The 15868-nt window shown below is 42.5% G+C and overlaps 1 protein-coding gene across 1 annotated transcript in view; it reads right to left on the minus strand.

Annotated features, from left to right (window-relative positions):
- The window catches only part of FES (FES proto-oncogene, tyrosine kinase), a 248334-nt gene that overhangs the window by 95858 nt on the left and 136608 nt on the right, over positions 1 to 15868 (minus strand). The window contains exons 8-9 of the mRNA XM_089689378.1: positions 13138 to 13254; positions 6780 to 6966 (exon numbers count right to left, since the gene is read on the minus strand). Of these exons, the coding sequence (XP_089545504.1) occupies positions 6780 to 6966; positions 13138 to 13254 (304 nt within the window). The remainder of the gene's footprint in view (positions 1 to 6779; positions 6967 to 13137; positions 13255 to 15868) is intronic.

Raw genomic sequence — 15868 nt, forward strand, 5'->3', positions numbered from 1 at the left:
CTATATACTGTAGCCCGCACTCACACTGTAGGCAGTACACTACCCCCTCAGTATGACATGTTATGAAATCCTTAATAGTATATGTCATTCCTGTGGTGGTTGCTTGGAATTGTTTCGTTCTCCTATTGACCCCCTTTGTAGCTTTACACGCATGGCATGTATTACACGGGTAAAAGCCCTTTAAATCGAAGAGTGTAGTACTACGATTAATCTGAGGGGGGTCGATCACATTTTTAACAATACTGGTTCTAATACTAGGAGCCTTCCTATATATAAATAGTGGTTTGGCGGGTATGACCTTTTCTAAGTGAGGATCCGATTGAAGGATGGGCCTGTACTTCTTAAATAATTTCTCTATCTTCTTGTAATGCATATTGTAATCCAAAATAATAGATACATGGTCATCTAGATGTACCTCCCTATTCTTATCTACTAGTAATTGGGTTCTATCCATTTTCTCCACTTCTTCGATTTTTTTAGAAATGAACTGTTTACTATAGCCTTTTTGTTCGAATCTATCCCCTAACTTTTGGACCTGGTTGTTGTAATCCTCTATATTGGTACAATTTCTCCTTAAACGGATAAACTGTCCCTTGGGAATATTCAGGAGCCACTTAGGATAGTGGCAACTGTCCAGCGCTATGTAGACCGTAACGGTATTGTACTTCTCTTTAATGGCGGCGGGTACCGCCTAGCAGTAATGCTGATTGGCTAATTGACCAAATAAATTAAGCTCCACCAGTAGTAGGCGTATATCCTGATGAAGTCACGTGCTTGAGTGACGTAACGCGTAGATACGCCAGTGGGAGGAGCTTCTGACGATAGACGGCTTGACGTCATATCCGGCGTGGGCGCCATCTCGGTGCTCCGTTTTCCGAATACAGTACACCCTTGGAGTGGTGTAAAGGCTTGCATGTCTGAAGTCCTGTGTAAGTAGGCTTTAGTTTTCGTTTTAATTAAATAAAAGGTTTTACACTATATGAGTCTCTCTCGCCTCACTGGGGACCGCATTGGAGAGCCACTACTGGAGAGATATCACGGATACCATCTATTGCTAAGGCTATAGCCAAGAGGAGGGAGTTACACCATTACTGCCAGAGGGATTCACCTACCTGGAGGAATATCCTATTTACTACCCAATGCTCTTTGGTCCCTGGGGGCCTGGGCAGGAAGGTGAGGGGGCACCCCAGCTATAGAGGATTGGCACATTGCAGTTCACACCTGCATGAAGTTTGTGTGATATACAAGGACACTATTCGCCTTTTTAATGCATGTTATTCTCATAGTTGTTTACTTCACCCCACATTGATGTCAGCTATATGTGTTTAACTATCATTGATCCGCATGCTTGTTATTTTAGCGCCGTATTAACTAGCTTATATTTTTAGTTGATGATTTTGGTGATGATTTTGGTGCTGTGGCTGTGGCACCTCTAATACTGGCTGCTTAAAGTATCTATATTTATATAGTGGCGCAGGAGATTTATTTTTTATCTGTATTCATTTAGTAAATCACCCCTTTATTTTTTTAAACTGAGTTTTGTAAAGTTACTACAGCAAAAAGAAATGCTCAGTGGCAGAGTCCTCAGAATGTGCTGTTTTATGTACAATTCCAATACTCTCTCCAACCTCTCTGGAAATAACAGGCCCTAAGTAAAAAGCTGGGCACATTTACTAAACAATATTATTTATAGGTTTTGCACCTCGGGGAACTCTTTGCATTCTTTCTCTCAGACAGTCATTTTGAAAAAAGACAGATTTTTGCTGCTGTATAATGTTAGTAATGTATTTATGCAGACTAACTTTTGAGTATAGATTAATTTTCATATATTAGTTCATTCCTAATGCTGAACTCCGGGGAAAGTTAAAATCCTCCCTTGCAGTAGGACCACACTGCACTGCAAGGGTTAAATGCTCATTTAGGTCTAAGGGAACAAGAAAATTCAGTTTTGCGTAAAGGCTAAGTTCACCTTTATGAAAGAAATATTAAATGCACATATTTTGCAGAAAATAATGTTAATGTATTATTTTATTTCCAGCAGGAGTCTGGAAAGAATTGCACCTGCGGTCAGTAGTTCACGAGTGCAATGTGGAATCCTGCAAACATGTCCTCCGCAGGGGCGGACCGACCATTTGGAAACTCGGGCACTGCCCGAGGGCCCGGGGTCAGTAGGGGGCCCCATGAGATGCCCCAGGTACCTTTTTCATAGGCTTTTTTGAGTTTGGGCAAGGACACAGGGGCCCCATGATCCCCTATTGCTCGGGGGCCCCATGAGTTGTCAGTCCATCCCTGGTCCATCGTACCCCTGGTTGGGCTTTCTGTTTGTAAGATGAAGGACATGTCAATGGACTATGACAGCACTCATCAGAGCCCTCACAGCCTATTGAAACAACAAGAGTCCATCTACCACAGTGGCAGACAGTACTTGTAGAGTGTTCATTCACAGGAAACTATAAATGAATGATGCAGCTGTGTGGGCGGAGCCACGCTCTTTTCAAAAAGGTGACAGCGGGTGCGTGGAGAAGAACCCCCACCAGCTGTCATGGGGGAAGTGGGATCGGGGGGAGAGGCAGCAAGAGCTGGAACTAAATATGAGTGGAACATGTAACATGTTCCGAAGGCGAACTTATCCTTTAACCGATCTTCCCCTCCCACGGGCTCCTCAGCGCTGCAAGACTGATCAATGCAACCTCTTCTCCCCTACGCTCTAGTAGGGGATGCCTTCTGACATCATCAACACCTATGCAGGGCCCGTAAACGTGAGAATGCTGAGGAACTGACCACTGCCAGAGCATAAGGGACTGCTATTTGCTAGGGGAGCACAGGGTTGTATAAGTAAAATTGCTTTTTCCATCTCTTAGACATAAATAAGCATTTCCATAATTTTCAGGCTTAGCGTGTGTTGAAATACAGTGTTCATATATTTAGCAAAAACTAATTCAGTGTTTAGTAGAGATATATTCTTCAACCAGTAGATGGCAGTGTTTACATGTTTGTAGCTGCATCTATGACAATATGTATTTTCTCTGTAATAAAGTTCCTGTTTCCTGTTTGCAGAGAAGCAACAGATAAACACATATGGACTGTGCATTGTCTGTTCTGTAGGATTATATACAGAATCTCTAACAGCATGGAATGTATCACACAGTGGCCAGGAATTCTATTTTATAAGTAAAGAGGTTCAGAATTTAATCCTATTTCTCCTATATTTTTTTTTTCCAGACTTCAACTCGTTCTCCTCTGTCATGGGACCTGGCGTTATCTAACCTCCCCGATGGTTCCTCATGGACACTCACCAATTAGGAAGCTGTTGACCCTTAGAAAACTTCTAGGTAGAGATCTTATAAGAGATAAGGAGCCAGAAGCCAAAAATAGGATGACGGCCCTGGCAGCTGAAACACAAATACTTTCCATCACTGAGGCATCTTACAGCTCAGTGTACAATTTGAGCATCTGCTGAGATGAATGAATTACCGCTTATATTCAGAGGTTACAGCATCCTGGCCTTGCCAGTCAAGATGATTGAAGTTCCGAACCCAGAAAAAGACTGGTCAGTGTTGGGGTTCGTGGTCACTCTGTCTCTGGAGTTAAGGTAAGTATAGTTCCACTTTAAAGCGGTATTAAACCCAAAAGCAAACATTTATTATATTGCATCTTACCAATTCTTAGATGTGATGGTTGCATTCGTTTTCTTTTTTAGGCTTTCTTTCTTTTATTTTTATCTGGTGATCAAGCCACTAATTTTGTTAGTTTTCTAAAGAACAAGCTCTCTTCCCGATGTATAAGTTTACAGTGATGAGACAAACCATTTAACACTGACGGGAGTGCTTACAATGGTCAGCTTTTATTTATTCATGTAAAACCTTTATCCAAAATAAACAAAACTGTTGCTGTAAATAATTAACAAGTGTTAGATGGAGTTTGGCTTCAGTTTGTTAGTGTATTTAAATCTGTTAGTACATCTAGCACTCCCTTCCCCCCCCCAATGCTGCTGTCTGCTGTATCCCCTGTGCTTCTGCATCCAGAGTGGAGACACTCTAATACAGGAGGTGTGTTACTGGCCAGATCACCAGATGAAAACAGACGGAAAAAAAGCCTAGGAAAAGAAAACGAATGCAGCCACCACATATAATATTGGTAAGCTGCAATATATTACATTTTTGGTTTTGGGTTCAATACCACTTTAACTTGACTGTTATTATTTACGTAAAGCACGTTAGACTTGTCACTGGATGTTGCTTTGTCACAGCAGTTGTTGTCACGCTGAGTGGAGATTTTGCTTGTTCAAGCAGTTGACAGCACTAAGGCTCCAGTCACACCTTTGCATTCTAGAAATGTGTGCAGAAATGCAGGAAATAGCACCAAAACACATATCTCGCTTGTAGTGTCATTAATTCTTAACACCTTCCCACCTGGCCTATAACAGATTGACAGCTGGGTGGGACGCTCCTCCTTCTAAGTGGAAGTCATATGACATCTTGTCAAAAGGCACCGCTCATGTGCCCGCGGGGCCGCGGAGCGGTGCGATCTTTCACAGGCTATGTCCCGGGACACAGACAATGACAGATACCTACACTGGCCCTCTACCAATCACAGCAGATTACATGACAATTGTATACAATGGATGGCTTCCTTTCATGCCATCTATTTTTTAGAGTTGTATTGTCAGCTGCTATTGGACACAGCGGTCACATGGTACAGACAGGGCCAATCACAACACACCTGAACCATGTGATCAGCTTTGGCCAATCACTGCTAATCACAACAAAAGACCGAATGAATCAGTTTCATTCAGTAAAAACGGTTGCTAATATCAATGAAATACATTGGTATAAGCAATCATAATGTGAAACAAATCCTCACCACTTGTCCATAGTAGTATAATGTACATTGTATTGCTCTGGTCACAGTGTGTTGAAAAAAATAGTAAAAAAATAAAACAAAAAAGAAAATAATAGACAAAATTGAAAAAAAAATTAAAATGTTTTTTTTTCATGCTGTCACCAGTCAGTGTCACCAGATCAACACCACACCAGTTATATGATAATACTGCAGTTATTTTTTTTTTACGTATTGTCACCAGTCCAGTGACAATACGTAAAAAAACAAATTGTGAATTTTGTTTTTTAAACCTCTTCATTTTCCCAAAAAGTGTGACAAAAAAATTACAAACCTAAAAACTCGCCATGCCTCTTACTTAATATCTTGGACTGTATTTTTTTCCAAATGGGTCATTTCGGGGGTATTGGTACTATCCTGGCGTTTTTGGGCCTCAAGAAATAAAATGGGCCGTCAGTACATCGGGATTAATTGATTGTCAGATATATATACCATGGTTTGTAGACTCGATAACTTTCCTACAGACTAAATAATATACACTAATTTTGGGTTATTTTCAAAGAGATGAATACATTTCGACCTAAATTTATGAAGAAAGGTTATTTATTTGCAAACTTTTTTAACAGAAACAAAGAAAAATGTATTTCTTTCAAAAGTTTTTTTTTTGCCTATTTAGCAAAGAATAAAAAATTCAGTGGTGATTAAATACGACCAAAAGAAAGCTCTATTTGTGTGAAAAAAATGCTAAAACTTTTTTATGAGTACAGTGTTCCTTGACAGCGCAGTTGTTATTCAAAGTGTGACAATACTGAAGCTGAAAATTGGCCTGGGCAGGAAGGGGGTAAAAGTGCCCGGTATTGAAGTGGTTAATGATGCCCCAAACACGGGTAGCAGCTGCACATTTTGCTGCGCAAAAAAGCGCCAGAACAAGCATTGCAAAAACCGCACGAGCCTCACTGCAAACAAAGTGCAGGAGCAGGAGCTACTTTGGCACATTTGTTGTGTGTCAAGTGAATGGGTTGCTCTATGCTGTCACACAAACGAACAAAAAGTACAAAAATAAGCAACGCATCGGGCAGGTGTGATGGGGGCCTAGGGCTGGCCATACAATTTTCTTTCCAATTTCTGCCCAATTTCTTTTAGATTTACCTTCAACTATGTAGTGCAAGGGCCTGCCTAATTGGATACAATTGAAAGTGTTGTTTAGGTTTGACCTCATATTTTATGTTTTTTGGTAAATCTAAAGCAAAATTCTCAAGAAAATTGTATAGTGTATGGCCAGCCTAAGAGTGAGGCGGTGATCCACAGATCATCCTCTCACTTCAATTAGAGCAAGAAGTAAACACAAGGCTCGCTGCTTAACGCTAGGTTAATAGAGGCACTAGGGCTTACCTAACACTAACATGCTCACTGTACTGGGCTCTCAGCGGCCATTTTGGGGGAGCCTGTGTCTGATTAGACACTGAGTTCTCCTGAGATTTGGCCAGTAGTTATGGATCTTGAGAGGCTTGTATGTTGGGTCAGTCTGGCCCACCTGCAGTGTTGAAAGTGACTAGGCAGGGACAGGACACACACTAGCAAAAGGAAGATAGTCCTTGAGCAGACAAAAGTTCCTGGTGTGTGGGGACATAGTAGGGACAGTCTGGGAAACCTCAGGAGACTGTTGTAAGTTGAGGAAGACCATGTTCCAGCCTGCACCTAGTCTGATGTATTTGTGTGACCTGCATTGCCAGGACAGCACCCTATTGAGAGGCTACTTTACATGAGCCAAGGGGACCAGTTTAAACAGCCCTTCTCAAGCACGAAGCCACCTGTAGGTTCTGCATACAGTTACTTGGGGTTATCACTATATTGCTGTGTCGTCTATCATTCATTCCAGAAAATTGCAGAAGACATTATGTCTGGTTTTAAGGCCTTTTTAGTAAAGGTTGTGAACTCACAACAGAGGAGATGGACAGGCCATCATCCTGCAACTGAAGTGCCGGAGGAGGATCTCGCGATCCAAGCTCATTCATCTTCTTCTTCACCATGTCTCTCTGGCCTTGCAGCTTTGTCTTGCTACATGCAGACATCTGATAGTGCACCATGGCATCCTGAAGAGACTGACATTTGGCCAGCAGATTAAACCTGTAAAGTATAAAAAGAACGTCATATTACCTGGGCATTTCCAACGTATTACTGTGTTACCATGCTTGTTATAAGTATTATCTACTAAAACCAGTTAATGCTCAGTTTTGCATAGATTCAAAGCAGTAATAGATAGGCAAATAAAAAACAAAAGGATGGTCACAAGTCACTACAATATTGCTGAATGAAGAGGAAGCTTTCAAAACCTTTAAATAACTTATGTTATAATAAAGACAAACGTGTCTCTTCTACTGAAAAAACTGAATGCTATACATTCATTAAAGCTGAAATTTAATCTGCTTATACAGATTTTGCGTTACCTGGTTCCCCCTTTTCCCCCGATCAACAAGCTAATGATATTTTTTAAATAAAACCTTTCCGTTTTCATTCCACACCTTATGTGAGACTCAGTGATGTCATCCCTGGCTCCCCTTGCTTCTCTATGCAAGGACAGCAGATATATATAGTACTGTGCAAATGTTTTAGGCAAGTGTGCAGAAATGCTGTAAAGTAAGAATGCTTTCAAAAATATATATTTTAATTGTTTATTTTTTATCAATTTACAAAATACAAAGTGAGCAAACAGAAGAAAAACTTAATCAAATCAATAAATTAGTTTGACTGCCCTTTGATTCAAACCAACCTCAATTCTTACACTTGAGCACTTTGTAGACTTTCACAGAGTCAGGTGTATGAATAATCAATTATACCAAGAAGGTACTAATGATCAGCAATTTTATATGAAGATTGAAACACAATCATTAACTGAAATAGAAACAGATGTGCAGGAGGCTTAAAACTGGGTGAGGAACAGCCAAACTCTGCTACTAAGGTCATACACCATGGCAAGACTGAGCACAGAAACCAGACACAAAGTAGTTATACTGCATCAGCAAGGTCTCTCCCAGGCAAGAATTCAAAGCAGACTGGGGATTCAAGATGTGCTGTTTAAGCTCTTTTGACGAAGCACAAAGAAACAGGCAACAATGAGCAACATATACGCACTGGCCAAGGAAACAATGCAGCAGATGAAAGACACATCATGCTTAGTTCCCTTTGACATTGGAAGATGTCCAGCAGTGCCATCAGCACAGAACTGGCAAACACCAGTGGAACCCAGGGACACCTATCTACTGTCTGGAGAAGTCTGGCTAGAAGTGGTCTTCATGGAAGAATTGCGACCAAAACCCCACACCTCTGATGTGGAAACAAGGTTAAGCGACTCAACTACGCATAAAAACATAAGAACTGGGATGCAGAAAAATGGTAGCAGATGCTCTAGACTGATAACTCAAAATTTGGCAGTTTGCTCTCGAAGGGCTAGATAGCGGTACAGTAATGAGTGTCTGCAGGCGACAGTAGGGCATAGTGGAGGTTCCATGCAAGTCTGGGGCTGCATTTCTGCAAATGGAGTTTGAGATTTGGTCAGGATCAATGGTGTCCTCAATGCTGAGAAATACAGGCAGATACTTATCCATCATGTCATACCATCAGGGAGGCATGCTATTGGCCCCAAATGTATTCTGCAGAAGGTAAACGACCCCAAACATACAGCCAATGTCTTTAAGAACTACAGGGGTTGGACAAAAATGATTTGCAGGTGTGACAGTGATGACATGTTGAAAGCAGAAGTGATGTAACATTCTTTTGCTTCCGCTGTGTGATGAGACACCTAGCTAACAGGTAGGAAGCCTCACTATCCTCATTCACTGCATGCGCTGCTAGTAATACGGAGTAATGTCAGAGATTACTGAGCTTCAAAGAGGGCAAATTGTTGGTGCCCCACGTAGCTGGTGCCTCTGTGATTGAAGTTGCCAATTTATTTGCCGTGTCGCAAGGTACAGTATTAAAGGTTATGATGGCATATACAGTTTCCGGGAAAGCATCGTCTGATAAGTATACGCATGGTCCACATGATCAACTGACCGAAAGAGACAAAAGGACATTGCGCAGGATTGTGACCCAGGATAACAAAACAACTGCTGCAAAAATAACTGCAGAGCTCAATCTCTGTCTTCCAAAGCCTGTGTCCATGAAAACTGCGTGGAGGGAACTTCATAAGCAAAACATACACGGGCGAGCTGCAATTGCCAAACCACTAGTGACCTATATTAATGCTCAGAAGAGGAGAGAGCGGTGCAACACCAATAAACCGTGTACTATCAACCAATGGAAGACTGTAATACGATCCGATGAATCGAGCTTCACACTGTTCCCAACCACCGGGTGTGTTTACATGTAGCGAACATTTTCCCAAGCTTACCACCAGGACTGTCTTGTACCAACGGTAAAGCATGATGGTGGTACAATTATGGTTTGGGCAGCTATATCTTGGTATTCTGCAGGCCCCATCACCACATTGAAAGGTAGAGTTACTGCCAGCGACTATGTAAAATGTTTGGCCAACCATGTGCACCCCATGGTGTAGATATTGTTTCCGGAAGACAGTGCCAATTACCAAGATGATAAATCTCCAATTCACATAGCTGATGTTGTCAAATCATGGTTTGATGAGCATGCAGATGAAATCTCACACCTTCCCTGGTCGCCGCAGTCGCCGGACCTCAATATTATAGTGCCACTATGGACAAATTTGGAGAACAAGGTTCGGGCTCATTTTCTGCCTCTGGCATCTCTGCGAGTACTGGAATGATTTTTGCATCAAGAGTGGTATCAGATTCCATTATCCACCATCCAAGACTTATATCGGTCAATTCCCAGGAGAATTCAAGTCATCTAGGATTGCAGACGCGGTCCAACACCAAATTAGGTAGCAATTTATTTCTTTTACCTGGTGCTTCCATCATTTTATCCAACCCCTGTATCTTCATCATAAAAAAAGAACAAGGAGTCCTGGAAGTGATAGAGAACTAGATGTTTGGAACAACCTACCTGCTGAGTTCATTCAAAAACTGTGTGCGAGTGTACCTAGTGGAATTGATGCTGTTTTGAAGGCAAAGGGTGGTCTCACCAAATATTGATTTCATTTGGATTTCTGTTCTGTTCATTTACTTTACATTTTGTTCATTGATAAAAAATAAACTATTAACACTTTTATTTCTGAAAATATTCTCAATTTACAGCATTTCTTCCCTCTTGCCTAAAACTTTTGCACATTAGTGTAGCTTCCTAAAAACATCACAACACCCTACCTCTGTACTCCTCTGCAGAGCACACAACCCTGATGCAAGCAGTGGGCCAGATCTTATGCAAATATTAAAATGGCTTGATGTGTGGATGTTTGTCTGAGGTAGTGGATATTCTCAGGCAGGCTGTATTTGCATGCAGACTGCCCTGGAAGATGCCCACATGTGATGCTGAGCCTCAGTAATTAAGACAGGAAATGAGGTGGGCTCTATATTTCTGCAACTCTAATGCACACTGTAAGACGCTCACAGTATGTAGCAAAATCTGAGAAAGCAATTTCAGTACAGATGAGGAGCCTGTACAGCTGTGCAAGACCGAAGGGAAGGCTGTTTAGGTATGGACTGCTTTGCAGTTATAATGGTCCAGGTAGGACTAAAGTAAGTACTGTATGTATATACTACACTACTGAGATTCCTGTTAAAGCTGAAAATCACTGTTGTAGCCATCAATACTAGAGTGATCACTGCTAGCTTTCAGGCCCCAATGCCGAGAGGCTACCCTGCAGCTTTGTCAACATAGGAGAATGTTTGCATGGTACAGGCGCCAATCAGAGAACTCTTTGTATTTTCTCAACGAAGGCATTCTCTTATTGGATGAGGTGGAGAGGCCAAGTGGTAACATTGTGTTCTCATTGAGTAAATGCAAAGGGTTCTTTGATTTGCGCTCCTGGCAAGCAAGCATTTTCTATGTTCACAAAGCAGCAGAGTTGTCTCATGGCATGGGGTCCGCGAAAGGAGTGCCAATGAGGACACCCTTTGCATTTTCTCAATGAATGCAAAATGTTCTTGGACAAAGTGGAGATTACAATGTCACCACATGACCTCTCCACCTCATCCAATCAGAGAATGCTTTGCATTCACTGAGAAAATGCAAAGGGTTCTGTGGTTGGTGCCTGTGCCAAGCAAGCATTAGTATTCCCCTATCTTCACCAAGCAGCAGGATAGCCTCTTGGCATGGGGCCCCGAAAGCTAGCAGCAATTACTGTAGTAGTGAGGACTAATATGGTGATGTTCAGCTTCCATGGTGATCCCACTGGTGTGGCACATACTGTCCATACTTACAGTTGTGACCAAAATTATTCAACCCCCACTGAAATTGAGTGTTTTGGCCAGTTTGACATTGCTTTTGATCATTCAGTCATCTTGCTTACATTTACATTAAAGAGGCACTTGTAGGTCAGACAAATATAACATAACAGTTATAATGAAATAACCACAAATGTCTTTTCTGTGCTCACAGCATTATCAGTTTTATTCAACCCCCAAGTGACATTCAATCTTAGTACTTAGTACAGCATCCTTTTACAGTTATAACAGCTTTTAAACGTGAAGCATAGCTTGACACAAGTGTCTTGCAGCGATCTACGGGTATCTTCGCCCATTCTTCATGGGCAAAGGCCTCCAGTTCAGTCACATTCTTAGGCTTGCGCACTGCAACTGCTTTCTTTAAGTCCCACCAGAGGTTCTCAATCGGATTTAAGTCTGGTGACTGCGATGGCCACTCCAAAATGTTCCAGCCTTTCCTCTGCAACCATGCTCTAGTGGACTTGGAGGTATGCTTGGGATCATTGTCCTGTTGAAAGGTCCAACGTCTCCCAAGCCTCAGGTGTGTGACGGACTGCATCACGTTTCCATCCAATATCTCCTGGTACTGAAGAGAATTCATGGTACCTTGCACACGCTGAAGCTTCCCTGTACCTGCAGAAGCAAAACAGCCCCAAAGCATGATTGACCCTCCACCATGCTTCACAGTAGGCAAGGTGTTCTTTTCATCATAGGCCTTGTTCTTCCTCCTCCAAACATAGCGTTGATCCATGGGCCCAAACAGTTCTAATTTTGTTTCATCAGTCCACAGAACACTATCCCACAACTTTTGTGGTTTGTCCACATGGCTTTTGGCATACTGCAGTCGACTCTTCTTATTCTTTGGAGACAGCAAGGGGGTACGCCTGGGAGTTCTGGCACGGAGGCCTTCATTACGCAGTGTGCGTCTTATTGTCTGGGCTGAAACTTCTGTACCCACATCTGACAAATCTTTTCTCAGTTCCTCAGCAGTCACACGGGGACTTCTCTCCACTCTACGCTTCAGGTAGCGCACAGCAGTCGAAGTCAGCATCTTCTTTCTGCCACGACCAGGTAGCGTTTCAACAGTGCCCTTTGCCTTGAATTTGCGAATGATGCTTCCTAAGGTGTCTCTTGGTATGTTTAACATCTTTGCAATCTTCTTATAGCCATTGCCCTTCCTGTGAAGAGAAATCACCTCTTCTCTTGTCTTCCTGGACCATTCTCTTGCCTTCACCATGTTTGTAACCACACCAGTAAATGTCTAGAAGGAGCTGAGTATCACAGTCATTTTAAAGCTGCCTAATTGGTGCTTATTATGCTTGATTGCTGCTCGGTGACATCCACAGGTGTTTTCAATACCTGATGGAAAGCACCTGTATGAACCTCTGTTCTTCAGAGTGGTAGTCTTTAAGGGGTTGAATAATTGTGGCAATGAAGAAACCACATAAGAACCATTTACTACTGTATTACATAAACAATTGATGTCATTTTAGTTGCATTTGGGTAGTTACAACGTCCTTGTAGGATTTGATTCTGAATACAATTCCAAATGTACACTATAGTCCCTAAACCCCTTTACAGCATTGGGGGTTGAATAATTTTGGTCACAACTGTACCTTGGTCCTAGCTAGACCACTATAACTATGCAAAGCATTCCATACTGAAACTTCAGCTTTAAAGCTCAACTACAGCCTTCCCTCCAGTCTTGCACAATTGTGCAGGTGACCTGTATTCAGTAACAGCAGGGCAGCTGCCCGGAGTGGGACCCAGAAGCTAGAGGCAAACATGATGGAATCAATAACTGATACAGTGATTTCCAGCTTCCAGGGGGATCCCACAGGTACGGCACTTACATATTTACACTGGTCCAAGCTGGAGCAATGTAACTCTATAAAATAGTCCATACCTAAACTTCAGCTTTAAATAAAAACTCATTCAGATTAATATCGGTAAATCTTACTGATCTCCGTAACGCTTCTCCTCGTTTGTTATATCAATCTGAAACTGTTTCATCGCTTCTTGCTTACTAATAACGTCTTCTGAAACTGTAGTGAGGTCTTCTTCTAGTGAAGTCAAGCTGTATAATGAAAATGACAGGCCATTAAAACAACATATTATGGAAATACATTCACAGCTTCCCACTTTTGAGGCAAGGAGAGAACCGGCAACACTGGCCAATCTGAAAGGGGTTTGCTACTACTGTATAGGGCTCATGCATACTGGGGCTTTTCTAAATGCAGCTTCAAAAAAGTGCCTACGCCATATTTTTGCAAATGCATTTAGGAGCAACAAGCCTTTGGGTGTTTATTTATTTCATTGGTCAGAATATTAATTTATTCTGGTCACTGAATGAAAAAACACTCAAATGCTAAACGCGTTTAAACGCATTTTGGCAATTTTCCTGCCAAATGCTCCTCTTTAACCACCTCCTGCTAGCCATATAAGGAAATGACGGGCGCAAGGCAGTTCTCTCATTCTGAGAGGACGTCATACTATGTCCTCCCACTCTAACCGCTCATGTGCGGCTCCGGGGGAGCACAGTGCGGGGATCGGTGGTGCGCTGTGTCCCTTGGACACAGGGGACCACCGATCAACAGAAAGAGTCGAAGATGTCAGCTCGGTCATGTGATCAGCTGTGTCCAATCACAACTGATCGCATGTAAATAGGGAAATGCCGGTTATCGGCATATCTCCCCTCACGAGCTGTCACTCTGACAGCTCATGAGGAGTGGAGAGACGGTAATTGGCATTCCTTGGAGGGGACATGTACACTGATCATCAGGGCACTGATAATCAGTGTGCCCTGAGTGTAGCCCCATCGGTGCCACCTGTCAGTGTCCATCAATGCCACATCAATGCCACATATCAGTGCCTACCAGTGCACATCAATGCCACATATCAGTGCTCATCTGAGCTGCCTTTCAGTGTCACCTATCAGTGCGCATCAGTGCCACCTAACAGTGCCCGTCAGTGCCTCCTATCAGTGCCAGTCAGTGCCACCTATCAGTGCCACCTATCAGTGCTGCCTTTCAGTGCCCATCAGTGATTTCAAAATTTTCAGTTGTTTTTGGTTTGTTTAGCAAAAAATAAAAAACCCAGAGGTGATTAAATACCACCAAAAGAAAACTCTGTCTCAAAGAAATGATAAAAATTTCATATGGGTGCTGTGTTGCATGACCACAAATTGTCATTCAAAGTGTGACAGCACTGAAAGCTGAAAATTGGCCTGGGCAGGAAGGGGGTATAAGTGACTCTAAACTGTGGTAAATGCCTGTGTGCGCATGGACACATAGGCTAACACGGAAGGGCATATAGAGACAGAAAGAAAGCCAAACGCCTGTAAAATAGGTGTTTTTGAGCTTAAGTGTGCATGATTGAAGATGGCCACAAATAGGCTCATTTAGCATAGTCATGTGAAAAAGTAAGAACATCCCATAGAAACTCACTTTGACATTAGATTTCCATGGAAAAATTTCCTTGCATAAACTGCTAATTTCAACCAACTCCCCACAGCATTTCAATGGGATTCATTTAGGACTTTGACTAGGCCAGTCCAGAACCCTCCAGTCTTCTATTTGTGTCCCCATTAGAAAATTTCCCCTCTTATTACTTTTCTGGGGACAACCCAAAATCTGGGGTTTTCTCTTACTGGATGAATCCAGTAATGGGGGCACAGAGAACAATAAAAATTGACAGGTGTTCTAATCCATCTCCACTCCATCTCCACTCTATCCAAAACTAAAAAAAGTTTTGCTTTTAGTTATACTTAAAGCGGAGTTACAGTTAAATAGAAAAAAAATAAAATAAATGCAGCTACAAAAACTGTAGCTGCTGACTTTTAAAATACAGCCACTTACCTGTCCCTCGGTCCAGCGGTGTCATCACCATGGCTGGTTTCACCGGCTGTCTTCTTTCCCGGTGCCGGCATCTTCATTGTGGGCATCTGGCTGTAACAGCTTGCAGCTTCACAACTGGGTGCCCACTGCGCATGCGTGAGAAGAGCTGTGCTTGGTGAATGGCCCCGTAGTCTTCTGGGACCTGTCATGTGTCCCAGAAGACTACGGGGAGGGAGGGGAGGAGGACAACTTTCACTTCCGATTGCCTTAGCCAATCGCAGCGGAAGTGGGAGCGGGTACCTGTCAGATTCGGCTACCTGCTCCCCTCCCCCCACTCCCCAAAGGTGCCAATCCTTAACGGGGAACTGGTGGGGACAAAACCTTAAAGCGGAACTTCCCATTTTTGGTGGCACTCCACTTTAAGTCACTGTACTTTATTTAGCCCCTGTGTTTATTTTCTCCTCTTGAATGGGGAAAAAATACACTATCTTTTTCTCCTTGTCAGAGGAGAAAAGTGTAAACAAAAAAAGCGGGTGTAAAAAAAATAAAAAAAAAAAAATAAATCAAGATAAAACAGTTAGTTCAGGGTTGATCTAAGTCGGTGTCAGGAGCAGGCATAAACCTGAGATATGCAGGCCAAAACTCAGCTAGTTCAGCAGGAACCGGCTGACTTTTGGTTCGTGTATACAGCTGTCTGCTCTACAGAAGTGAGTGTAACAACTGGCTTCTGTTCAACGAGCATGCCTGAAAACCAGCATTTGATCAGCGTTTTCAGCCAATGGCTGCGAGCGCTGATCAGTGTAGAGGTGTCCCCCTGTCAGAGCACAATGTTTCAGTGGAAACTATCCCTGCATC

The sequence above is a fragment of the Staurois parvus genome, unplaced genomic scaffold, assembly GCF_062004578.1.
Source record: "Staurois parvus isolate SC_StPar_1 unplaced genomic scaffold, SC_StPar_1.0 ptg000472l, whole genome shotgun sequence".
NCBI lineage: Eukaryota > Metazoa > Chordata > Amphibia > Anura > Ranidae > Staurois > Staurois parvus.